A 26,830-nucleotide genomic window follows, 5' to 3' on the forward strand; every position below is an offset into this window, starting at 1 on the left:
GATTTGACAGAGTAGATGGGAGTGGGAGTGTTTGAGACTGTGTTGACCTCGGGCAGCTTAGTATTATGGTGACTTGTTTCGGCTGTAGTAGTTTCATTAGTAAGAAATTCAGACGGTTCATTTTAATTTGAGATTGTCAAAACATGCTATGATAGCAATCAAGGAGGCACACTTGTGCCTCTTTAAAGAGGCGACCCACCACAATGTTAAGCGATTTCCGCGGTCGCAGAGACACAGCGGTGATCACATTTTGTAGCCCAATCTCAAACTAAGAAACTTGCAAAATTTCACCCCCCTCCGACTTTATCTTCATAGGTAGAACTGGGCCGGAAGTTTCGACCCTCTGACCACAGCCCCCTTTAACGTTTTCCGATCGGGCTGAAATTTAGAGGTTAAGCTTTTCTAGGGCCCGGGAGCTTATCCTCGAAATTTCAGCTCAATCCGATCACTCCTTCCCTGTTTTCCAAAAACCAAACATAGCCACTTAAAGTTCATTTCTCTTTTTTTTTTTTATCAGCCACGCCTACAGGCCACAGTTGGCAACGAATCTGGGTGAATGAGGACTCATTCGAAGCGGAATTTGACCTGTTAGGGCCTTTTGATATTTTCAGACCGAAAAAATTATCCCCCGAATTTACATTTACGAAAAACGTCGCTTTCCTATAAGAGCCCATGTTAATTTTTCCCACCACAGCCCCCCTTTAACGTTGTCCGATCGGGCTGAAATTTAGAGGATAAGCTTTCCCGGGGCCTGGGAGCTTATCCTCTAAATTTCAGCTCAATCCGATCCTTCCTTACCTATTTTCCAAAAACCAAATATCAAGTTTTGTGGGGATTTGCTTGCGTCAAAAATAGATACAAGAGACTAAAATAATATAACAAGTGTCTCTGTGGTACAATGGTCGCTGTTCCTGACTGTTAGGCGGAAGATCTGGGTTCGATTCCTTGTTAGAGAAAATTTTTTATATACTGAATTTAAAGTTTAAAAAAGAAACTCAGTTTCTTTTTTAAATCCAATCTATTAAATCCTTCGGCTCAACAGGCGTCTCCAGAAGAATATCACAGTCGGCCTTCGGGTTAAAGGTAAATCTCCACTGGTTTGATAACATGCCGTATACCCGCATGCTCGAAAAAAAGTTGAGAAAGAAAATCTTACTGTGCATTTGATTTGAGTATTCAAGAATTAAAAGCCTTAACACAAGAATCTTCAAAAACGGGGGTTTGGGAGGCGGCAGCCCCCCATCTTTAACTCCTGAAAAGATCAGATAACAGTTAGTCAAGCAATAATAAGTAATAAACTGTACAAAAACGTGCAGAAAGTATTTGAAAAAACTACGTTTTCTAAAGAGTTAAAGAGGCTGAGTCACAAGTTCGAACCTTAAAACGTACAGGGATTAGGAGGTGCAGTTGGGGGGCTGCCGCCCCCAACCCCCCGCTTCCGTATATGAAAGGGGCTGTGCCTTCCTCAACGCCTCTTTACGCTAAAGTTTGACTTTCTCACAACTCTTTTTTTTTTACAATAAAAACCTTAGGGTAAAGAGCGAGGCGTTGAGGAGGGCACATCCCCTTTCATATACGGAAGCGGGGGTTTGGGGGCGGCAGCCCCCCAACTGCACCTCCTAATCCCTGTACGTTTTAAGGTTCGAACTTGTGACTCAGCCTCTTTAACTCTTTAGAAAACGTAGTTTTTTTCAAATAATGTTTATATGGACCATACTTTCAGCTGTCACTTACATCTATAATTGCTTTGAGTTAATTCTACAACATTCCACAAGCTTGGGAAACATTCCACAACCTCTGCGATTAAATTTTTAATGTAAGAAGTAGATATAGATGTTTTGTACGGGTGTATGGATATTCAAAATATGTGGTTTTAAATGTTATTTAGATTTTGTTTGTAATGTTTTCCGTCTTTGACAAGTTTTGCTGGTATTTTGAATATTGGAAGATACAAAATTCTTTACGTTGCTAATTTTGCAGTTGATTTAACAGCTGTATGTTCAAATCATCTTCTGTTTCGTATACTATTACTACTACATGACTAACAACTCACTGCAGTACCAAGTTGCCTGAAGCCAACACAGCTACGCACGCTCCTCCATCCCAATCTAATCAAATCCTCCCTCTTACACCATCACAGGATGTTCCCATTTCCCTTAAATCTTTCCTTACGACATCCTCCCACCCCATTTGGGGCAACCTGCTTTTCACTTGGCCCTAGACGATTGGGTGACAAGGAACATTTTTGGCAATCTGTCATCCTTCATCTGCAGAACTTGCTCTAGCCATCTCAGCCTATCTTTTATTATAGCCCTATAAATTAGGATTTAACCACATTTTTCGTTCAGCTTACTGTTTGAGATACGGTTAATCAGTCTGGTGCTCAAAACAATCCGTAGGCAATTTTTTTGAAAAACATATAGCAAATCTTTCTCCGTTTTTCGGAGTGCCCACGCTTAAGAACCATGCTTGACCGCTTCTTCACTGTAGCTTCCAATATTAATCTTGTTTGCAGACTTATCTTCCTATTCTTTCAAACTTTTTTCAACTGTGAAAAAATACCCAGGGCCTTGGCTGTTCTTCTTTTAACATCTTCACTGCACTCACTTTACTAATAATACTACCTATGTAGGTTAAGCAGTCCACTTGAGCCATCTTCTCCTTACCCAACATCACCTTTTCACCTTCATTTGTTTCTAGTCTTATTGTATCTGTATTTTTACTGGCTATGAATTACTTACAAGAAGTAGCGGTTCGTTCCTATTGTAAATTTGTAAAGTATGTCTTGAGACTCTAGTGGATAAAATATCTGATAATAACAGGTCTCTAGCATTATATAACAAATTCTTCAGTCTATCCTGTATAGGGGAACCCCTAAATATTTGCGTATGAAAATTCATTTTGATTATGGGGGGCGGGGGGCTCATATTTCTCATCAAAAATGGATATAGGTCTTACGCTAAGCATGGCACAGTATTTTCTAGTATAAGTTACTATATAAGTCTATATTGGGTTATTTTATGAAGCTTTTCTGTTTAAAAAGCGGAAAAGGGAAGAAAACTTTTTCGTCCTTATTATATATTATTATCCACTACTCCCAAACATATATTCTATAAACATTTGTAACCTATTAAACATCCCGGAATTTAGGGATTTTCATATAGTAAAATAGAGGGGCACCTAACCCCCCTCCCACGCCACTCTTTTCCTCAGAGTAACTTGATCAAAAATTTTAGAAAGTTATTTTGTTCAGCATATTTGAAAGATCTAGTAACTTGAAAGATCTAATAATGCCTTTGAGAATGGCTTGACCACCCACAATCCCCGAGGAAGGGCTTCTAGCTATGAACTTTATCAATTGCTTACATGTAGTATTGGTTATTGGGAAGAATACAGATATTTTTAGGGGGAATACGTGGGCGGATCTTTCCCCCCATTATTTTCATCATTTAAAAAACGGTCAGAAATTAAATTTAAAAAAAATCGAGCTTTTTCAATTGAAGGTAAGGAGCAATAGTAAAACTTAAAACGAGCAGAAATTATTACATATATCATGGGTATAAAATTATTACATATATGTTATTACATAATATTACATATAAATATAGATTACAACATATATTTTGCTCCCTCTTCCTCCATAGGTTCTGAAAATACTATTTTGGTGTTTTATTGAATTTTTTTTAAACAACAGAGTCGCCCCCCTAGATTTAAGAAAAAGGTACTTACGCATTATATGGGCCTTTACAAGGAAATCAGTCACGAAAAAACCCGCCAGACGGGTTAACCGCTATAGAGTAATGCAATGCATAGCGTATAATCTCTAAATTATATAGTATAGTATAATATATTATAATCTCTAGTTTCTTTGTATGTCGTCCCCTAAATGTCCAAATTATGTAAAATTGCATAAAACTTAAAAGAAATCAAAGAAACAATAAGATTAGATTGTGGAAGGTTAAATTTGCCTTCTTTTAATTCATGCATAAGCGGATTAGAAGAAACCATGTCTCCCGAACCATTAGCCATTCAGGACTTATTATTGAATATTGTTTCGATACTAAGATGAATAAGAATATAAATAACGGTGTTCTACTTTAGCGTTCATGTTATTGCCCAAAAATGTAGGATTCTTATTGCTGGTGTAATAAGAATCCGGGTGTAATATTACCGGTGTATTACTGGTGTAATAATATTACTGATGCTAATTAAAGACAAGTCACTAAACAATTGGACGAGGCTTTAGGTGTAGTAAGTAGAATGTTTGAGCAACTACAGCGACTAAGCATCACCAAGCGGTCTGAGGCCAACACAGCTGGTCCTGCTCTTCCTACCTCCCAATATATTGAAAGCTTCCATCTTCAACCCTCCTATGAAGCTTCAATTTCCTTTAAGTCTTTTCTTATGACCTGTTTCCGCCCTATTCAGGGACGATCTGCTTTTCGTTTGGCCCTAGATGAATGGCTAAAAAGGACTATTTTTGACGATCTGTCATTCTTCATCGTAAAACGTGGCCTAGCCATCTTAATCTTTCTTTCATTATGACCCTAAAAAGTGTGATTTTTGCAACTTGAATAATTGCTACTAAAATTATTAAATAAGCAACTAGTAACTGTTTAGTGGTTCAGAATAGACAGTGAGCATTACAATTTTTTTGTCATCCTAAACTTCAAATGGCTCTGTTTACAGACATAACAATTATTTCTATTATTTCCAGTTTCACAGACGTACCGATAACTTATTTTTTACGTTTACGATATCTCTTTAGGTCGTTTAGCGAAGAAAGAGTGCGTACCAAACGGATTCCCAAGAAGTGTCAAAGATCAGTCTCTTTAAATCTTGATCCCGGTGTTCTCGGTCGTGCCAGACGAGCTTTCTACGGCCATAATTTCCTACGGTGGTTAAGATTCAGGGATGCACCTAACCGGCCAAACGAAGATGAAGGATTTGATAGTTTGAATGGGAATTGCTCGAGCAGTTGTGATGATGGTGATGTCGAAGTACCACGTGTGGTTCAAGATGAAACTGCTCATAAAAAAAGAGAAGCTTGTGCTGATAAGGTAGAGAAGCTTCTCAGATGGAAAAGTGATGAAGGCACTGAAGAAGGTGCGAAGATCGTGGAAGAAGTGGAAGTTGTTTGTGGAGAGGCTGGCCCAGTGTTTGAAGGTGAGTAGGAATTTAAGTTCATGAATTTGTCTTATAGTACAACGTTTTGTTTGTAAAATTATTAACCAACAATGCAAATTAGTAGCCATAGAATGATTAGAGTAAGCTATTTTTTACTACCAAAATTCGTTGAGCTGAACGAAATTCGTTCTGACCGAAATTCGTTCTGACCAAAATTTTGTCATGCAAAACCGACATCGGTATGTTAATTGAAAACGGAATTCTCTGAGGTTCTCTTAGAAAATTAAAAAAAGAAAGAAAAACGACCCTCTGAATACTCTCCTCTAAGACCGCGTGTAGTATTTAATGCGGCATGTACTTTTAAATCGCATGTAGTATTTCAAGTTCTTCTCCCGTGCTTAGTGCAGTAGAGGTGTGTCAATAAGCCCGAATATTTGCGATTGATAAAGTAGCCAAAAATTGTTCTTTTTTTGGCACTCCAGCTGAAGCAGAACTTCGTCTGTTGGGGTTTGAAAATTTTATAAGAAGGATATATAATAAAGAAGGATGAAATTATATAAGAAGGATATATAATAAAGAAGGATACAATTCTATAAGAAGGATATATAATAAAGAAGAATAAAATTTTATAAGAAGAATATAAAATAAAGAAGAATAAAATTTTATAAGAAGGAATATATAATAAAGAAGAATAAAATTTTATAAGAAGGATATATAATAAAGAAGAATAAAATTTCATAAAAAGGATATATACTACTACTACTAACAACAACTCACCGCAGCACCAAGCCGCCTGAGGCCAACACAGCTACGCACGCTCCTCCTCCATCCCGATCTATTCAAAGCCTCCCTTTTTATACCCTCCCACGTAGTTCCCATTTCCTCTAAATCGTTCTTTATGACTTGGACGACCTCGTCGAAGGATATATAATAAAAAAGAATAAAATTTTATAAGAAGGATATATAATAAAAAAGGATAGAATTCTATAAGAAGGATATATCATAAAGAAGGGCAAACTTTTATAAGAGTAGAAGTATCATCGGAGAAGGTTAAAAGGGAAACTCTTAGCGGATTGAGAAGAGCGAGAAGCGTGAAAAGTGCATTTTAATCCACTATGTTTTATGGAAGGGGGGGGGGGGTCTTTACCAATCTTAATGATAATTCCATCGATCGTACAATGTTGTGTGGGCATTTCTACAACTCTTCTAGAAGAAACAGATTTTTGGCTCATGCACTACATTAGTGTTTGGACCAACCAAGATACGCTCTATAGCCAGAAAAGAAAGACCTGTTTTTTTTTCTCTCTAATTTCAAGTTGGACTTTTCCGCCGCTTCTTGGCAACAATGCCTGTGGCATGGTCTCGCATCGGCTTATTAGTTTTGGCTTTAAGAATATGTAAAGTGATATAAGGGAATAAGCTCCAAGGCCTATAATCTGATCAAGAAAGTACAGCTTTTGTTAGTATCCACTGAAATGAGATCATTAAACTCAGAAACGAGATATTTCTTTATGTGATTGGTGATTGAGGGTAAGTAGTACAAGCACTAGACATTCTGGTTCTTAGTTAGGTCCTTTTTTTCTTGGTCCTTTTTGTAATCACAGTCCCCTTTGGAATTCCTTAGGTTGAATTCTTATTCCTGTGTTAAATTCCTTAGGGTTTTTAACTACAGTGTACTCTGAATCAGAACTTGATGATCTACTATTATCATCGCTCTCGGACTCCTTAGAACTCTCATCATCGTCACTAGAACTCTCAGAACTTGAAGATCAGATAAACTCAAGGATCAGGCTTATCGACTCCTCCAAATTTATAAATGTGGAGTCATTGCTCCACATTTTTAAATGTGAAGCCATATAAAATGTCGAGTACGGCCACATGACATGTAAAAGACAAGGAAACTTTACAAAATCTCAGCTGATTTTTCATTTTGAGTTAACCGCGTGGAATCATTTTCACTACGAGCTCTTGCAAATATAGCAGCAGAGAATGGTTACGGCTCCTTCTACGCTTGGCAACGTTAATTAACGTTGCTTTCACTAAGTTTATGTATCTCCTAGACTTCACACTTTGACTCGCACACATTTATATTTATTTTCTTGGTGCCACAATGCGTAAATTGAAACATGTATTACCCCCTTCTGTTCTTCGCACTTTGTATTTTTCTATTATACATCCACATATATTGTATTGCTCATCTATTTGGCTGAGTACGTTTCCATCAATTACTAATCGAGTTCGAGTGATCCAAAATAACGGAATCCGTGTGTTGACTGGTAAATCAAATCTTGTATCCGTTAGAGCTACCTATATTGATGTAAAAGTATTACCTGCTGCAGGCCTTAGAGATTTTTATAGCCTTCAATTTATGTTCAAATATAATAATGAATTATTACCGTCTTGCTTTTCAGGAATGCTAAAAGCTAGATCTTCGATTCATGATCATGAAACTCGCCAAAGGGAAAATTTACATGCCCCGCTTGTGGTGTCTGCCAGGTCGACATTCTCGCCTATTTATAGGGGATTAAAGTTGTGGAATGGGGTTAATAAAGAGTTAAGAGAAATAGGGGATCTGAAGGAATTTAAAAATAAAATAAAAGGAATGTTATATGAGAAATATGATTTTTAATTTTTTTTTTTTTTTTTTTTTTTTTTTTTTTTTTTTATTTTTTTTTTTTTTTATGTACCTGGAGGACAAGTATGGTGATTTTGTGATTGGTGGTAGGAACTGCGTGCGAAGGGGAATGATTTTTCTTTTATTTTATTTTTTTTAGGCCTAGGTTGTATATTTCTGTTGTGAATATGAAATTTTGATATATGCCTACCCTTAGGACAACCTGACCCCAGGTTCTTGGGTCGGTAGTGAGTAAAATGTATTGTCCTTGTGTGTGTTAATAAATTACTATTACTATTAAAATCTCAGCTGATTTTTCATTTTGAGTTAACCGCGTGGAATCATTTTCACTACGAGCTCTTGCAAATATAGCAGCAGAGAATGGTTACGGCTCCTTCTACGCTTGGCAACGTTAATTAACGTTGCTTTCACTAAGTTTATGTATCTCCTACCATTTTTAATAAGTACCCTTATAAAGACAGCTATGCTCCCAGGCCTGTGAAGCCCCTTTAGTAACAATAATTAAAAAATTGTGAAGAAGAATAAAGGAGGTTACTTCCGGCCAGTAAAAGGGATAAATGTGCAGATATTTTGTTCGAGACATCCGCTCGATCGTCCTTGGTGCAGAAAAGTACGGTCGAGCGTAAAATTGATCTACCCTCTGGTACCCTCAGATAAAATTGTGAAGAAGAATAAAGGAGGTTACTTCCGGCCAGTAAAAATAAGGGATAAATGTGCAGATATTTTGTTCGAGACATCCGCTCGATCGTCCTTGGTGCAGAAAAGTACGGTCGAGCGTAAAATTGATCTACCCTCTGGTACCCTCAGATAAACTTGTGAAGAAGAATAAAGGAGGTTACTTCCGGCCAGTAAAAATAAGGGATAAATGTGCAGATATTTTGTTCGAGACATCCGCTCGATCGTCCTTGGTGCAGAAAAGTACGGTCGAGCGTAAAATTGGTCTACCCTCTGGTAATGACCAATAAAGCTGTCAAAATCAGCAGCTTAGGATTGGCTTTATTTCGTTGACGGTTGCAGATCACTTTTTAGTGGGATATGGGTTTGCTGCTACTTCACGTTTTCAACATGTAAACAAACAGTAACTTTGACGTTTATTTTTTTATGACAATCACGCCATTTATAAGGGTTACACGGTAGCCATGTTCGCTAGTCATTACAATTGGTTGATGAAGCGGACCTGACTTCAGCAATGTTATTTGTTATGTTAAGCAATTTGTCGATTTGGACATGACAAGACCTTTTATTGACAAGGCTCGATGTGTCGGCCATAAACAGAGATAAGAAAGTGCCGAAATAACAAATAAAGGATATCAATAATAAAAGAAACAAAACATACAAGGTAGGAGATAACAGAGGAGGCCACCCCAGTGCGAGAACACCACAACAAAATTCATACTAATATCCATTATTCATCAATCCCAACATCCAGACAAAGAACTATTTTTGAAATATGTGTTTTCAAAGAAAATCGGCCCTTGAAACTTAGGAACATTTCTACTAAATTAAGTCTATTTACAATGGGAGAAATCTGGTATCTGATTGAGAATCTAGCTCTTTCTGATTTAATTGGAGGGAGCGCGATACTTCTTGGAGCGTACGTGGTGGGCAGGAGAAGTGGGAGTCTCAATTATACCCAAATCATGGAAATAATTTTTTAAAGATTGGATATCATAATACCACATTCCTGTATGCAGGTCTTTCAGTTGTATGAGGATAAGTATATTGAGAAAAACATGTAAAATTTGGGTTTTCGAGAGATTTTGAAGCCTCACTGGGCGATGAACAAAAGAACCCAGAATTCTAATTGCCTTATTTTGAACTATCTGAAGAGGTTGCAGATGGACCATAAATGTTCTGAGATAGATTACAGGGCAATAATTAAGGTATGATTCAATTAGAGAATGGTATACAATTTTAAGGATGGAAAAGGGAAACACATGTTTCAATCTATGGAGGCAACCTAAGTTTTGGACCTGTAATCAGAGTGCTTAAGTAATCAGGTATGCTTATGGAAAAATAAAAGCTCATCGAGAATAGTCCCAAGGTAACAAAATGAATTTACCCTTTTTATTCTACTTTGATTTACGCTTTTTACGCTTTTTTTGGTTTTGCTTTTTAGTTTAATTGGTCGCACATTGTTGTGAGTCTTTTTTTTAATATAATTGTCTTGCTAAGGACGGTCCTTGGACATAGGGCCGAAATATTCATTCAAATTATCTTCACTGTCTTGCAAAAAGAATTCCCTATTGTTCTTCGTGTTTTTGTTGTTTGTGAATTCAGTTTTAGAAAAGTTCGGAGCTAGGTAGTAACAGTCGAATGGAAAATTTGACTTTTTTGGATAATTTTTATGCTGCGCAACAGCAGCAACCGTAGAAGTTTGGAGAGTAAAAAATATTGTGACGTAAATGGCTCATTTATACACTTGACGAGTTTATCAATTCGTAATATGATAAATACGGCATATCCTAGTCGTTAATTTTGTTAAGTTTATTGATTGAATAAATAAATTGATTGATTGATTGATTGAATACAGGATTCGTACTCGATTGTCATGGAGGTTTAGTACAGCTAATGAATTTGGCAATTGCTCTGTCAAACGATTTAGTTGCACAATTCAGTTTTTTTGTGCAGCTTTTGTGGCAATTTTATACGCAACAGCAGTAGCCGTAAAAGTGGCAGGTCGGGAGAACAAGCCTTTTATGATGTACAGTTTGTTGGTTCGATTCACGTTTGTGGGGGAATTTTTTTTCTGCGCGACAGCAACAACTATGGAAGAGGCAGTTTGTGGAAAGTAAAAATGTGATGACGATTATGGTTCGTGTGTGCAATTCACTTTGTGGGATATTTTTTTATTGATTTTTTTTATTAATTTTATTTTTTTATTGAATTTTTTTCCACACACCAGCAAATAACCATGCTAGAGGCAGTTATTGAAAGTAAAGATGTGATGACGTAAATTTCTCATTGATACAATTCGCGAATATGTCTTGTCACAGCAATTTCGTTTATAAAGCAATTATCAGTAAAGGTTAAGTTAATTCTATTTTCTGGGTTAGATACTTTTTAATTGTCATTTTGGTTTCGAATTTTGTTAGGTTTTGTAAGACACTTGTTTTTACCATTCAATTGAAAGTGATAAAGGTCACTTCAGCTCGTTCCTTATTTTGCTCGCTCTGTTAGTTTCAACAATTTCTTGACAAAAAATTGTCCACGTGTCCTGTTCTTTTGTGCGGAAAGCTTTTTATCTAGACGTTAGCTTGGCATTTCGCCCTGTTTCTTTGTGGATATTTTGTTTGGGTTTATTTGTGTTTTCTAGGTAAAAGATTATTCTCTGTCACTCCAAGAAATAGAATAGCTTAAATTCACCGTGTCCAGGGGAAATCTGTTCTAGATTTTACGCTCTCTTGGCAAGTTGCCCTACTCTTTACTCAGATCTGTATTATTGCCCACACTTTTCTTTTGAGATTTTTATTGCGTATAATTTTATGTAAAAAGTTCAATGAAAATATGTTACTCTGAGGTGACTAAACTAACAGTTTTTGTGGTATGATAAGCACAGAGAACAACAAATGAGGAACAAACATATTGGGCATACGTTTGCAGGGGGTATTGGTGAAAGAACACCCCAGGCGTTTGCCTTGACCACCCATCTCGTTGACAATAATTATTTTTTTAGAATGTGGCCTTGATGCGCATTTATTATGATATAAATTCCCCTATGAAAATGCTTAAGTGCCTTTATACTCATGAGGATTGATGGAGGAGAATAAAACTCAGATTTAATTAATTTAGTCAAATTTTGAGTTCTGAAAAATTCAAAAAAGTTACTGGTAGATTTTAAGGACTAAAATAGCTACGTTTATGGATGCAATTGAAGCGTCTATTTAGGTCAACACAAGAACTGCCACTGACCGTTTAACAATATCCCAAGATTTGCCTGTGAAAAATACATATTAAACATACCCGTTGAAGGTAATGTGTAATATACGTTTAAATTTTTCCCAAGGTCCTAAACTAAAGGCTGAATCTTCAAGATCTTGGGACAAACCCAAGGAATGACAACCCTGGTCAATAGCCCTGATTTTGGTAATTTAAAGGTGTTGCGATACGATGTCTGTCTATCAAACAGATTTCTGCTCGTCACTTTTGAAAGTCTGCACCTTTCGATCAATTTGTTCAGTTCTGTTTTTCTTTATCTTATTTGGTTCTATATGCGGTTCCAATATATATTACAATTATATATATTATATAATATATATTTTATAATATATTTATTATATATATTATATTATTATTATATTATTATTATATTTATATATTATATATATTTATTTTTATATATTTTATACATTTTATATATATTTTATATAATTATATATATTTATATATATATATATATTATATATTATATTATTATAATGTATTATAATACATATTATTAAATATATTCAATATATGGTTCTAAACGGTTTTGACATTATATACGCTAGACATTATACTCTGACTTGCACGTATATTTTGGAATGAGAACCTTTGTTATTTATATTTATTTTCTTGGCGTCTCATTTTTATTTCTAACAAGATATCCATGTTATCTTGCTCACTGGAACACCAAGTTGCGTGAAGCCAATAGTTATGCGCACACTCCTGTCTCCAACCCAATCTGTCAAAGCCGTCTAGATACCTAGACAGTTTGACATTATAGACGCTAGACTTCACACTTTGACTCGCACACATTTATATTTATTTTCTTGGTGCCACATTTTTTTTTATTTCTAGCATGATATCCATTTTTATTCTTGCTCACTGAACAACAATCCACCGAAAGCCAATAATTATTGAGTTCAGAGGATATCTACAAGTGTGAAGACTAAACTACTAGTAATGATGATGTGTCTTTAATAATTTAATAATGATGTGTCTAGGCTATACGTTTTTGCTTCGAAGAATCTTGATCCACTGGATTACAATTAAAGAAAACAACTTTGCTCTTTAATTTCATCAGGAAAACTCCCTCAATTTGTCCAAGTCCTTTAAGTTCATAAGTTTATTAATCCACATTCACAAACAAATAAATAAATTAAACAACATCTTCGCGCTGGAGAAAACCTATGAAGGTTTGCGATCGTGCGAAAGTCCACGTAACTACTTACCTATTAACTCAACTATTTACTGAAACCTCAACTATTTAATTAAAACTATTAAAAATAAACTAAAAATAGATAAATTATAACCCATATATATGAGCCAAAAAAATAGATAAATAAATAAATAACTGAATTAAAAATAATGATAGATAAATAAAATATAAAAGAAAATAGTAATAACAAAGCCATTCTCCATCACTCTTCGATACTCAAATCCCTCTCCCCTCCCCCACCCTGCCCTTCCAACATTACCTTAGCCTTACCTATATATCTTAACCTTTCTTTTATTATAGCCTACAAAGTGGGACCGAATCCTATTTTTGGTTCTGCTTATTGCTTGTTATACGGGCAGTCAAAAGATTGTTTAATACTGTTCTTAAGACAATTCCTTTGGAAAATAATTAACAATATTCCCTCAGCCTTCATCTGTAAAACATGGTCGTAAATCCTTTGTCGATACACCCAAAATTATTTTTTTCTATTTTTTTTTCTGATCTCTTATAATTGGCAAAGCCGACCTGCTATTGTTTGAAAGCATTATTATTGATTTAAAGCTTCTGGAATTTTTCTCCTTCTTAAGAAAAAGAAATAAAAAGAATCAGGATTAAATACTTTAGATTCTGTAAAGTTTTGTTGCTTCTACCTCCTTGGACAAAAAAGTGGGTTCTTAAAAAAAAAATTCTTGTTCCTGATATTACAGTGAAATTGAAAGTACTACAAAGAAAGCTTTCAAATACCGCTTGGATCCGTATTTCTTCGCAACACCGCCTTATCAGGTTTTTTTCTTCAGTCGGAAGTCGCTTTTCTTTTTTGTTTGTTTCAGTCTTAAGTCTTTGGCCGTTCCTCCATTTTTCGTAAGTTTTATTTTTTTGTGCTTCTGTGTCATAATTTTTTTTTCCTTATTTACTCTGCTCTTTAAACCTTTTTTTTTAGTTCTTATATATGCAGTCTATTTTCTTTTTTTTTTTTACTCCCCAAGTGTCATCTTTGTATATGATGTGGGTTAAAAATAAGCTATTATTATTATTATTAAGCTTAATGCAGCAAAGATGACCCCCTATTTTGCACACTTAGAATTTAGTCAGAGATTGAAAAGGCTTAGTCTACGATTCGGTGCAAATTCTTCAATTCCCCTTCAATTAGCATAACAGCTCCCATACATATTATTTGAGCCTAGAGTAAGTAGACCAATTGGTAAGCACCGTTTCTTTGCAAGGATTTTGGTAAGCACCGTTTTCTTTGCAAGGATTTACAGTTCTTGGTTGCGTGTATCCACTGTATCTGTCAGACTATCCGCCTGCTCAACTCAGTTTATTTAGTCCGACTGAAATCAGTTTAGTTGGTTTAATTTTTTTGGTGCCGAATTGTCTATTTGAATATTTTCTCTTTAGAAAATCTTGTTTTATTTATCAATTTACCTTAATCGCCTTAATTCATTGAAGATTACTATAGTTTTTTTTTTTACAACGTACAGGTGGTCCTAAAATTGGCACTATGTATTTGTTGTGGCCCCCTCCCACGCTCATTTGTTTCCAAAGCCACCCGATCAAAATTTTTAGATAGCCATTTTGTTCAGCATAGTCGAAAAATACAATAACTATATTTTGAGGATGACTTAATCCCCCACAGTCCCCGGGGGAAGGTCTACAAGTTAAGAACTTTGCCCAATGTTTACATATAGTATTGGTTATTTGGAAGTATACAGAAGTTTTCAGAGAGGATTTTTTCTGGTAGTTGGGAGGGGGGGGGTAGCTTTCCGAAAAATCTTTTTCCAATATGCAAGTGATCGTAAACTTATGCAAAATTTTGTAAAGCTACAGGGCATAGTTTCGTGAGGCTCTTTATGATTTCTTATTTTCTCAGAAATATACTTTTTTTTAAAACTAGTGCACCTTTTAGTCAATTTTTCCGCTTTTTTCCTTTTTCATTAGGTTTTATTTATATTGAACAACTCAATTGACCGACTTCATCATTTCTATGGGAAAAGAATTGGAATAGTTTCTCTGGTATATTTTGCTTTCTGACTGCTAATAAATATTACTATTAAAACTCTGTTTAGGACATTTATAATTAAAATTAAATAATGATTACTACCAACATCCTCTTCAATCAAAGTTATGTTTTTTTTATTTCTCTGCTTTATAAAACCTTAAAAAATGTCTTAAAAATGCTATTTTTTGCCTCAATATTTTTTCTCGTTTAGTTTCTAGGAGTTTTTTTTCTTATTTTTGTTTATTTATAGATAAGGAATGTTTGATTGCAAGTGAAGACATACCCCGGGTGAATACTGATGGAATTCCAGTTATAAACAGACTAAGAAATCATTCTCTGGTACGTGAAAATCATGATCCTTACCGAGTATATTATTATTCCTTACCGATCCTTACCGGTATAATAGCAATAGTCGCGTGACACATGTTTAGTATACAGTAAACACGCGAGAAAGACCGCATCGAAATCTCAAAGATGCTATATGAAAAACAGGTTTTCGCTGCCTAATGACGTGTTGCTCACTCCATGACAAAGATTAAAACATTAGTTTTTTGGGGTTGAAGGGGCAAAAGGGGTCTATATCTCGAGAGTTAAGGGGCATGGGCTATACAATAATTTTTTCTCCAAATTATTGGGGGCAACTTACCTCCCCCTCCTTGTCCCTCCCAAATGACGCCACTGGTAAGAGTAGCTATTGTCTTTGTTTAATGCTAGGATTGGAACAAGTAAGAGATTCCGGGATCTACTGAATACTGATAAGATTTATATGTATGCTAAATATGTGAAAAAGGTTAATTAACATATTATCATTGGACCCAAGAAGCTAAATGGGGTGAAAAAAAAATACGTTTAGAAAATACTCTTTTTCTGAAATTAGGAAAATTGATTTGCTTTGAACTTTCTTTTTATTGAATAAAGAAAATAAAAGAGGTAACTACATTTAACAAAGGTTGACAGAGGTGGAATTTGAGGCTTCTCCTTTTATCACAAAAAAAAATACATAAAAATTAAGCAAAAGTATAAGAAAAGCCAAGGCCGTACCCAGGATTTTTTTTTTCGGAGGGGGTATTACTCAAAAAAAAAATTCGGGGGGGGGGGCTACTAAAAAAACCTCAAAAACGCATACAAAATTTGTTTGTATCCATTTTTGTTACTTTTTTACGAGTCAGACAAACATTTGGGGGGGGGGGGGCAAATCCCCCTACCCCACTCTTGGTACGGCCTTGAGCAAAGCAACAACCTTCTCTCTTGAGAGGCAAGAAGAAGAAGAAGAAACAATTAACTTGAGATAGGGATGAGAATTGCCGAATAATTGTTAATTTATTAGAATTTACCATAAATGTAAAGTGAAAGCTGAAGTAAGAGTGAAAGTTGATGTAAACTGTAAACTGAAATTATCTTTAATTTTGAAGTGAAACGAAACTGAAAGAACTTCTTAGATTTTTTCTAAATGTGAGCAGTGAAGGGGATTCACTTACTAGTTCAGATAACTTGTATTTATTGACAGTAGGAGAAATAAACACCTTACATGGTGTCTAGAATCACATTCTTAACTAGATTTGTCAAAAACGGAACGTTAAGAATGTTAAAAGTACAGAGAAAAAAATGATAAAATTTTTGTTAAAATGTTTACTTTTTTAGTCCTATCAGCAGAAATGGCTGGTCCGCCAGTTTATTTGTTCTCGTTTTGTTTTTTCCTTTTAGTATGAAACATAAATAGAGCATTAAAAAATTGAAAATATATTTATTTATTTATCATTTGTTATTATTTAGTTTATTACCATGGTTCATAGGCTATTTTTGCATTGTCATTGTAGACTAAGGCCAAATAACATTTTTACGCTGAAAAAGGGGGGTGGCAGTGAAAGGGAAGGGGATAGTCTCATCAATTAAAGGGGAAGTTGAAGTTATACTAGAATAGAAATTTAAAACATAGAATTCTCACTTTTTTTTTATTTGGAAATCACTTACACCCCTCATATGTTTAATTTTCAGAAAATCTGTATTTTAATATTAATGGGTGAATTCACCCCATTTTCTGGAAAATATTATCCGAGACGAGGTCCAACCTCTCTGGGTAGTGATTTATCGGATTTAGGTTTAGTATTTTTTTTTTTTATTTATTTCTAATATATTCTTTTGCGCAATTTGCCTGACCAGTTTAGTGTAAACGTAAGGTACTCACTCAGTTCCCAAATGACTCTGTAAGACAAGATTGATTGAAAATGTTTATCCATTTGTCCTTGATGCAAAGAAAAGGGGAAAAAAGGATTCTCTTCGGTGCAAATGGAATTCATCTTGGAGTGCTAATAGAAGTTTTTCGCTTCTATTTTTTTCTGAAATGTATGGATTGTGAATCTGCATAAATAATTCCTCCCTATTTCCAGGAAAATATCCTGAAACACGGTCAAGCTTTTCTCATTGGCGGCTCCTTTCATCGATTTTTAGGGCTTTTATTTTGTGTTCATTTATTTTCTCTAGTCGTCCTTGATTGTGATTTAAAAAAAAACATTTTTTTTCCACCTTAGAACCTCAAACGAAAGAAATTATTCAGTATATGAAGGGGCTGCCCTTTCTTCAACCGTAGCTCGTTACGCTGGAGTTTTCTAGTGCTTTGAAAAAGCTTCTTATTCCAACTAAAAAGCTCTTCAGGAGCCTTTTAGGAGCCTAAAAGAGCGTTTCAGGAGTCCTCTCAAAGAATAGGGACAAAAAGTCAAACTTTGGCGTAAAGAGCGAGGTATTGAGGAGCGGATAGCCCCCCTTATACACGGAATAACTTCTGTTCGTTTTAAGTTTTAATGCTGCTCCTTACTTTTAGTAGAAAAAAATTGGCTCAATAGGTACAGATATAGAAAAGGTATAGAACATATTCTCTGGTATCCGAACATATTCTCTGGTATCCAAAAAGGTACCAAACATTCTCTTGGTTCGCTGTAGTAAAGGTAAAGTGGTCTAAAGTAGTAAAGGTAAATGTCAAGTGGTAAATATATAATATAGCGCTCTTTGTATAATATATATATATTATACAAATATATATTTGTATATATTTGTATTATATATTTATATTTGTATTTATATTTTATTTTTATAAAATATATTATATATATATATATATATATATATATATATATATATATATATATATATATATATATATATATATATATATATATATATATATATATATATATATATATATATATATATATATATATATATATATATATATAATATATATTTATATAATTATATTTATATTTGTATAAATTTAATTTATACAAATACATATTATTATAATAATATATTATAATATATTATATTTGTATAAATTTAATATATAAAATATAATATACAAATTTATTTATATTTGTATATATTTATATTTGTATTATATATATATATTATACAATATTATACTTTGTAAATATATAATATATATAATAACAAATGATAAATAACCAAATATATTAGGCTATGGTTTGTATTTTCTTTAATGTTATTCGCTATATTTTACATTCACAGAATAAGAGATGAAAATCTCTGAAATTCAACGAAGAAGAAACAACGTATTGAAACATGTAACTCAACATAATCGTTGAATTTTAGCGCATTAAAATCTTAATTGACAACCGTGCTGTCATTGGCACCCTCAGAATAGTCTTAAGGAGAAAATAAGTTAGGAAAATTGTGTCCAGGGGGGGGGGGCTTGAAAACTATCAGGATATCTGAATATCATCAAATGCTTGATTTCTTGTTAATTTTTATCTTGTAGCAAGGGGTTGGAGAGCAGGGTGTGTTTCTGGCCTGCCAGGGTCCCGTTTATGATTTCAGAATTCACTTACTCCTTTTTTTCTTATTAAGGTATTGCCACTCTTCCTGGTAATTAAGATATCGTGCTTAAAGTAACAAAGGCATTGAAAATTAGTTTTGATTTTTTGTATCGGTTAAGCGGAAAATCAGACAAACGTGCATATAATAAAAACTAGGGAAAATGGAGGATGTAATTTTTTTATGGAAAAGATCAGCAAATGTAGTTTTGCTGTTTTTAATAGAAGCGAGTGCCAAACTTCAAAAAAGAAACGTGGGCGACAAATAAGCAAAAAATGAGCTATATACATATTCATTTAAATATTTAGAATTCCATTCTTAATAAAAAATATTTTTCCAGAATCGAAATCAAAATATCCAGGTTTAAATATTTGGATTTTTTTGCTGATTTTATTCCACTTTATTTCAATTATTTTATTTCAGTTATTTATTATGTTTATACCAGGTAAATTAAAAACTAGTGGTCTCCCTTTGAAGGTATGGTTGTCTTTTGACAAAGTTTGTGTCTTTTTTTTTTCTTTTTTTGCAAGGGTGGTCGCATCGAACTAATGTCCCTTTAACATCCGGAGAGGGCTCATTCAAAACGGAATAGAAATTTCAAATATGCTTTATAATTCACAAAAAAGATTGGGGTACAACTAGCCCCGCCTAGTTGTGCAGGTATAGATCGTTCATGTTTGTATTTTTATGGAAGAAGAGCGTTGCCAAATTCAGCCGATTATTTATGCTAATTTATTTTCACGGTTCAAACGTGGCAACACTGACTTACTTATCGTACTGCATTAAAAACTTCATAATTTCGAAACAGCTAAAGTAAAAATCTCGGAAAATCATGCGGTTTTAGGTATCAATAAACCTAAGATAGATCAACGAAAGAAAAAACAAATTATTTCGATGACCTTTGTGCTTTGAATGTAAAGATCCGAAAGGGAGCTCCAATTGCTTGCATTGGTCTTTCTTTGAAATAGAATCTGACATTTTATTGCCAACCGAATTTTACCATACATCCACACCTGTCACCCAAAATGAGCCCATTAAAACAGACAAGTTCACAAAATGATAATGAATTAACTCAAAAATTCAAAAGAATAGAAGTCAGTTTTCGAAAGATTGATAATAAATCACGAAATTAGACTTCTCAACAATTTGCAAAGTATCTCGTTAGAGCTAAGATCGTTTCCTCGCGCCGGGAATTCATGAAGGTATTTAACGAGATATGCTACCGTTTTAGAAGCTCGATTACTTCAGGCCCCAGAACCATAATTAGGATGCTAAAGAGATTAAAGAAATGTTGTCATTAAATCCTAATGTTCAAGGAAACAAGCCAAAGCAATAAATACGCCAGTGACTTCAAAAATAAATATTTTTTATACGATTAAAATAGTCTAAAGGTTTTTGTATGCTTATGTATTCGATAAATCCGTGACAGAACCAGGAATAAATTATGTGTATCATACAGGACGTGACTTTTTTATGTTAACTAAAAAAAAATCCCCCCCCCCCAAAAAAAAAAATTAATCAAGCAATGAGCGATGTTAAAACACAAAATGGGCAGAAATATATTCATATAGAAAATGAAACTTAAAATGAATAGAAATTATAGTGAATGAATACGTGAAACCTAAAACGAACGGGTGTTTTAACTAACAAACAAGTCAAACAAAAGAAAATTAAAACAAATAAGATTGGGACCAGTGCCTCTTCAAATCGTAAAAAGGATGAAAATAGTAAAAGGCTTTAAAAAGGCAAATTAACGCTGCGTTTTATAATGGATATAGTAGTCATTTTTTTTTTTTTTTTTTTTTTTTTTTTTTTTTTTTTTTACCTTAACGTATCTTTGTCTGCGGACATTTATGAGGAAGGGTGCACGCTGGATGAATAAATTCCCTTGAAACATCTGTGGATACTGGTTGAGGTGTTTGTGTCAGGTCTCACAACAAACACATGAACATAGCTTGAGGGAGGCATGGGCCGCTATTGCTGCCTGAAAAAATTCCTACCTCCCTAGAAAAATCTTAATGCGAGTGTAAAGCCAAGTTCTTACATCATATATTTAAAATGATTGGTTAATAGAACAGTTAAGTAAATTAGCAGCTGAGCGAGGCAGGTAGTAACCATTTTTTTTTTTAAGACTTGGCCATGGATGTAGCTAGAGAAGGGGGTTAGGGAGAAAATGCTCCACTAGGACAGGGACTGATCTAGACCTGTTAGGCACGAGGGGCAAGAATGATATTTGGTGCCCTCAGGTCGACAAATGGAACATAGATATCAGTATATAATTATTTTACTTTTCTAAAAAATACATTAAATTCATTGTATATTTATCTAATTGTTTTACTATTATTCATATATGTTCTTATAAAAATCCTAATATGTATAACAAGGTTTAAGAAAACTCTAAGATTCCACCCCCTAACATTTTATTGGTGACACATACAAATTAAATTTTATACAATCAGTCTCATAACTCAAAAATTCAGTTTTAACCTGATTGTAGGTTAAAACTGAACTTTGCGTGCTTTTCTTGAAGCAAAAGTACTAATAATATCTTCATATGAAAGCTTTGAAGCCATACCATGTACTTGTAGCCTATATAGTTAAATACATCTTCAATGTTGGTCAGATAAAAGAAATGACCTACCAGCCTGCACTTTCTACTAACCAGGGCCCGGGGCAGGCTGCCATCTCGCCCCCTAGATCTGTCCCTCTACTGAAGGCCGTACCCAGGATTTTTTTTCGAATTGGGTTTTGCTCAATTTTTTTTTTTTGGGGGGGGGGGGGGGGTTTGTACATAGAAAAACCTCAAAAAAAGCATACAAAGCTTGTTTATGTCCATTTTTGTTACGTTTTTACGAGTCAGACAGACATTCCAGGGGTGGGGGGGGGGTTCAAACCCCCTACCCCGCCCCCCCTCCCTGGATACGGCCTTGCCTCTACAAGGGAATTAATTGTCTCTTACATAAATCCTCGAAACCTCCGAAATCTATGTTTTTATAGATTGCTGTAAGTTTAGTCCCTTTCCTACTAAAGAAATCCGAAGGTATGTTCATAGAGGTGAAACAAGTTTCGGGAATGAGAAAGGTAGGTGAGATACACTCTTGAAAACAAGGAGGAACACATTTGGTTGCCTATTTATTGCAATGAAAAGCTAAAATTTGATCTGGAAATGAGGCTTACTCGGAAGGGGCCACGAGCCCCTTCCGCAAATTTCACCAATTTTGCTGTGAAAATGATTCACCATCAACTTCACTTTACCACAAAGCAAAATTATAAATAACTAAACGCTTAAAAACGTATTTAAAATGTGAAGTATAAGCAGAAAATATTGGACAATTTGATGTATTCTTTCAAAGCACCACTAGCTTGTAAATATTTTACTAAGATAATTTTCCAAGAATAAAGGAGAAAATACTATCAAGTACGATTAAGTTATGTTTTGAGAAAACTGCTATTTTGATTTGTTGAAAATGTGGAGAAAATAGGAAATATTGTTTGTGGCAGTCATACTTATTCATTGTATGCTTAACATATTTTCCTTACTGAGCCGCGTATATGCATGTATTGGCCATTAATATATGCGCTATATACAGGTCAATAAATGAAGTCTCCCAAAATATATATCCCACTTAAAATACTTGAATTTAATATCTTAAAAAGTAAGTATTGAAACCGGAATTTTTTTGTTCAATTAAGTTCCCTTTAGGGGGGGGGGGGGAAGAGAATGACTTGGCTTATAGAGGAATAAATCATCCCGTCAGGGACCATGGGGGTATTTTGATTCTAGTGGAAACAGTTATCAATATTCAATTTGTTTTTGCTAATATATGATAAGTAAATATTAACCTATGTAAATAGTAATAGGAACTCAAAAAAAAAACTCAAATAGAACTCAATACATATATTAAAAGAATCGAATTTTTGTAGTGGCTTTAATTCTTTAATATCATAGCACTGCCTAAGTTAAGAGTGGAGTGATTTTATGTATTATTATCTTTTTTACGAGTCCACTGTATGGAAGGAATAACTTGAAATTTTGGAGAAGGCTGATCTACAATGTAAAGATCTAGTAGTTTTTTAGAGAGTCAAATTGATTGGAGGGCATCCATCCCCCCTCCTACGCCATTTTTAGATCGCCTCATGTGTCTAAATCTTATATGTTTTAACAGTCTATACGATCTCAAGAACGTCAGTCGAACCGTCGAACGCCATCTGTTTTGACCATACCAACTGCACGACTAGAGGCAGAAAGCAGCTATAACAGTTCCTGTGAAAGTGACGTTGAGCAGACACCAGCCGAAAGCCCTGTATTTAAAGTAAGCATTCATTAATTTCTTACGCCACCCTGATTGTTGGGCATAAATAGCAAAAGGTGTTTAAAATCACCTGCAGCTAACGGTTTTCACGTATCCATTGTTTAATCAAGCAGTATTTTAACTTTTTCTTTGCCGTTCGAAGCTGCAAGTGATGCCTCTTAAACTGAAACTTATCTTAAACTAAACTTATTGAAACCTACTAAAGTTAACTTAAACTTACTAAATACAAACTGAAAGAAATGTAAAACTAAAAGGTGGTGAACAAGCTTATCTTTGAAGTGGCTTGAATTACAGAATCCACTTTGTTTTTAAGAGGTATGTTCTAGGCTGCAGGTGATGCCTCTTAAACTAAAACTTAATTTAAACTAAACTAACTGAAACCTAATAAAGTCAGTTTAAAATGAAAACTTAAGCTTAATGCTGCAGTTGAGCTTAAATACTTTGGTCTAATTACAGTAGATTAATTTTACTAGACATAATATGTTATATTGTAAGCTTCATGTGTTTTTTCTTCGATACCACCAACAATGACCTCTTTCCATAGCTTTCTGTATTATTTTACGGTTCCCGAGAGAAAATCTTTCTTGTCGGCTGTATGAATCTTCGTGCGTGGAAAATCTCTAAACAAATCAATTCTTTGCCGGTAAAACAAGAAATTTTGAGCTTCATAAATCTATGGAAATAGCAGATTTAAGTAAAAAAAAAAAAGAATTTTTTGCCTTGGAACCAAATTTTCTTCTGGTGTTCACCTACAAAAAATCTTGTGAATTTTATCTTACCAAATCTGTTTCCCAAAACAAGGGCGGATCCAGGATTTTTTTCGGGGGGGGGGCGTTACTAATTTTTGACTCAGTTTTCGACCAATTTTACTGATTTTTACCTAGGTTTTACTAATTTTCGACTTATTTTCGACTCGGTCAAAAATTTCGGGGAGGGGGGTTCAAACCAGGTAACCCCCCCCCTGGATACAGCTTTGCTCCAAAATCCATTAGGATTCTTTTGATAGAAAAGGGATCAAAACCGTGTGCCTGATCGAGAGGTGAGCAGCAGACTCTTCACATTAACACTGCATTGAAAAATCGGGTACGTCGTTTAACACGACAATGCCCGTAACACGGGTTTTGTCGTGTTAATATAACTGAGCTCGCTTTCACCAATCATGAAACCCTTGGCAAAGCTATTACAGCAAAAATGGTAGTGGCTTTGTAAGAGTGTTAGAACTATTGAGCTGCGACATTCCAACAATAAAAGATGCGGTTCCAAGCAGAAATGGCAGTCGAAAACCCTCGTCCAAAAAGTTAATAATATGGATGTTAAGATTGATACCATCATAAAGTTGCACAGCCACGAGTAGCTTTACGTACCAGGCAGGGGCACTCAGTTCTGGTAAGTCATGGCTTACCAGGCAGGTCGGGTAAGTCATTATAGAGGCAGTTGTTATTCCAGCTCTAAACATCATGCTGTCGGATTTCCAGCAGTGATTTAGTTTTCACTTGATTAATGCTGCAAAGCATGTGGCAAAATCTCTATAGACCCTATTAGACCTGATATTTTTCTCAATGGGTCTGTCCAATTCACCATAATGAAATTCTTTGCTTTGAGGCAGGGGAATATGAGGAGTACGTTCTTGAGGAAGTCCAAAAAATACATATATATATATATATATATATATATATATATATATATATATATATATATATATATATATATATATATATACATATATATATATATATATATATATATATATATATATATATATATATATATATATATATATATATATATATATATATATATATATATATATATATATATATATATATATATATATATATATATATATAATATAATATAATATATATATTATATAATAATATATATATATATATATATATATATATAATATAATATATATATAATATATAATATAAATGCTGAAAGCTAAAATAATACTTATATGCTACTGCTAAAAACTAAAATTATAAAATATAGAAATAAAATAAACTAAAATGCAAAAAAACAAAATAATACTGATGCTAAAAAGTCATTGCAGCTTGGAGCTTAACTTTTGAGAGAACGATTATACCTCCCTCTAAAATATTATGTTTTATTTTTTTTAAAGTTTTTTAACTTTCTCTTTAACGTTAACCCTCTTTTTCTAACGTTCCTTTTTTAACTTTTTTTTTACCAATTCCTTTTTTTAACGAAACCAGAAGTTTAGTTAAAACCGTCAGTCTTTTAAATATTTTAAGGAAGGTTACAGCACTTCTTAACGCTGTTTCTTAGCGCTGTTTCAGCACTTCTTAGCGCTCCAATTGAACTTGTGTGCCCCCAAAAAATATCAGACCGCAACAAATATAGCCATTTGATATTCGCAAGTTTTTTTTCACGTATTCCGTTTGAAAATGTTTGACCTAAGATTTAATTGTTTTCTTTTTTACTGAAAGCGTGCATATTACGACACGCATCTGATTAAACCGATTCCCTCCTAAAACGTTATAATAGGAAAGTACATTTTTGAAAATATATATTGATATTTTCATTATATCCTTTATTTTCATATATTGAAGCTAAATTATATGTTTGAAAATATATAGTGATGTCAATGAAAAATGTTATCCTTAAGTGTACAAGTTTTTCATGGGGGGGGGGGGAGGGGTCGGTAGCCACTTTCATCTATAGAGTAAATTCTGTTTTTTTATAAGTCTTAGTGTAGCTTCCTACCTTCACTTAAAAAAAAGAAGAAAAACTTATGTTTAACGTTGATCTTATGTGTAAGATACCATTTTTGTACTCGTTATGTTCCATTACCAAGTCGACAGCAAATGATTTTTTTTTTGCTTTATTTGAAAAATCTATTAAATGTAGTTGCTCATTTTTGGCAGAATAAGATAAGATAAAGTGTATTTTAAAGCCAAAAATATGGCCATGTACACAAAAAAAAACCCATACAAATGTTATAAACTTACATTAGCGATCATCAGAAAACACTTAAATGAAACACCATATTTACTTAATGCTAGGACTTAATACTTAATACCAGGAAATATGGTCATGTACACTAGAAAAAAAAACACAAATATAATAATAATATATATTATATATATAATATAATAATATTATATTATATAATACGTTTTATAATAATATTTATATATATATATAATACGTTTTATGTATAATAATATTATATAATAATGTATAATATAATAATAATAAATTTACATCAGCCATCATTAAAAAACACTTAAATGAAACATTACATTCACTTAATACTATGATTTTCTTTTAGTAAACATAATTTCCAGATACCTAGCTATTCTACAAATAAAACTTGGCGATGAACAAGACATCTGGGAGTATCAACTCAATTTTTCCAAATATCCCTTCCGTTATCGTAGAGAGCCCCTTGGACCAGCTCCAGCAATGCACTAACTCATCCTCCTTAATGGGGGGTCATAGAACTGCAGGGAATTGTAATGTAGAGTCATAGAACTTTAATGAAAATCACACCATCCGATTCAGCGTATCGGAGAACCCTACTATAGAAATTTCAAGCTCCTCCCTGGAAAAATGTGGAATTTTGAATTTTTTTGCCAGAAGAAATATCACGGATGCGTGTTTTTTTTTTTTTTTTTTTTTTTTTTTTTTTTTAATGTTTATCTTGCGGTAATTGGAAGGCAAGAAGCCCTGAGCTGCATCGATAAAGTAAGATATCTAGCTGGTAACTTCAGCTTAAGATAGAACTCCTGTCCATAAACTACCTTAAACTATATTACGTTTCC

At 33.9% G+C, this 26,830-nt stretch overlaps 1 protein-coding gene across 4 annotated transcripts in view; it reads left to right on the forward strand.

The window, feature by feature from the left end:
* Nucleotides 1-26,830, forward strand: part of phtf (putative homeodomain transcription factor) — a 171,564-nt gene that overhangs the window by 68,824 nt on the left and 75,910 nt on the right. For all 4 annotated transcript variants that reach the window (XM_089098552.1, XM_089098549.1, XM_089098550.1 and 1 more), the window contains 3 exons: nucleotides 4,769-5,166; nucleotides 15,152-15,240; nucleotides 22,896-23,042. In XM_089098552.1, coding sequence (XP_088954678.1) covers nucleotides 4,769-5,166; nucleotides 15,152-15,240; nucleotides 22,896-23,042 — 634 coding nt within the window. The remainder of the gene's footprint in view (nucleotides 1-4,768; nucleotides 5,167-15,151; nucleotides 15,241-22,895; nucleotides 23,043-26,830) is intronic.

The sequence above is a fragment of the Artemia sp. Qi Xiang Cuo genome, chromosome 13 (assembly GCF_049724085.1).
Source record: "Artemia sp. Qi Xiang Cuo chromosome 13, ASM4972408v1, whole genome shotgun sequence".
Classification (NCBI taxonomy): domain Eukaryota; kingdom Metazoa; phylum Arthropoda; class Branchiopoda; order Anostraca; family Artemiidae; genus Artemia; species Artemia sp. Qi Xiang Cuo.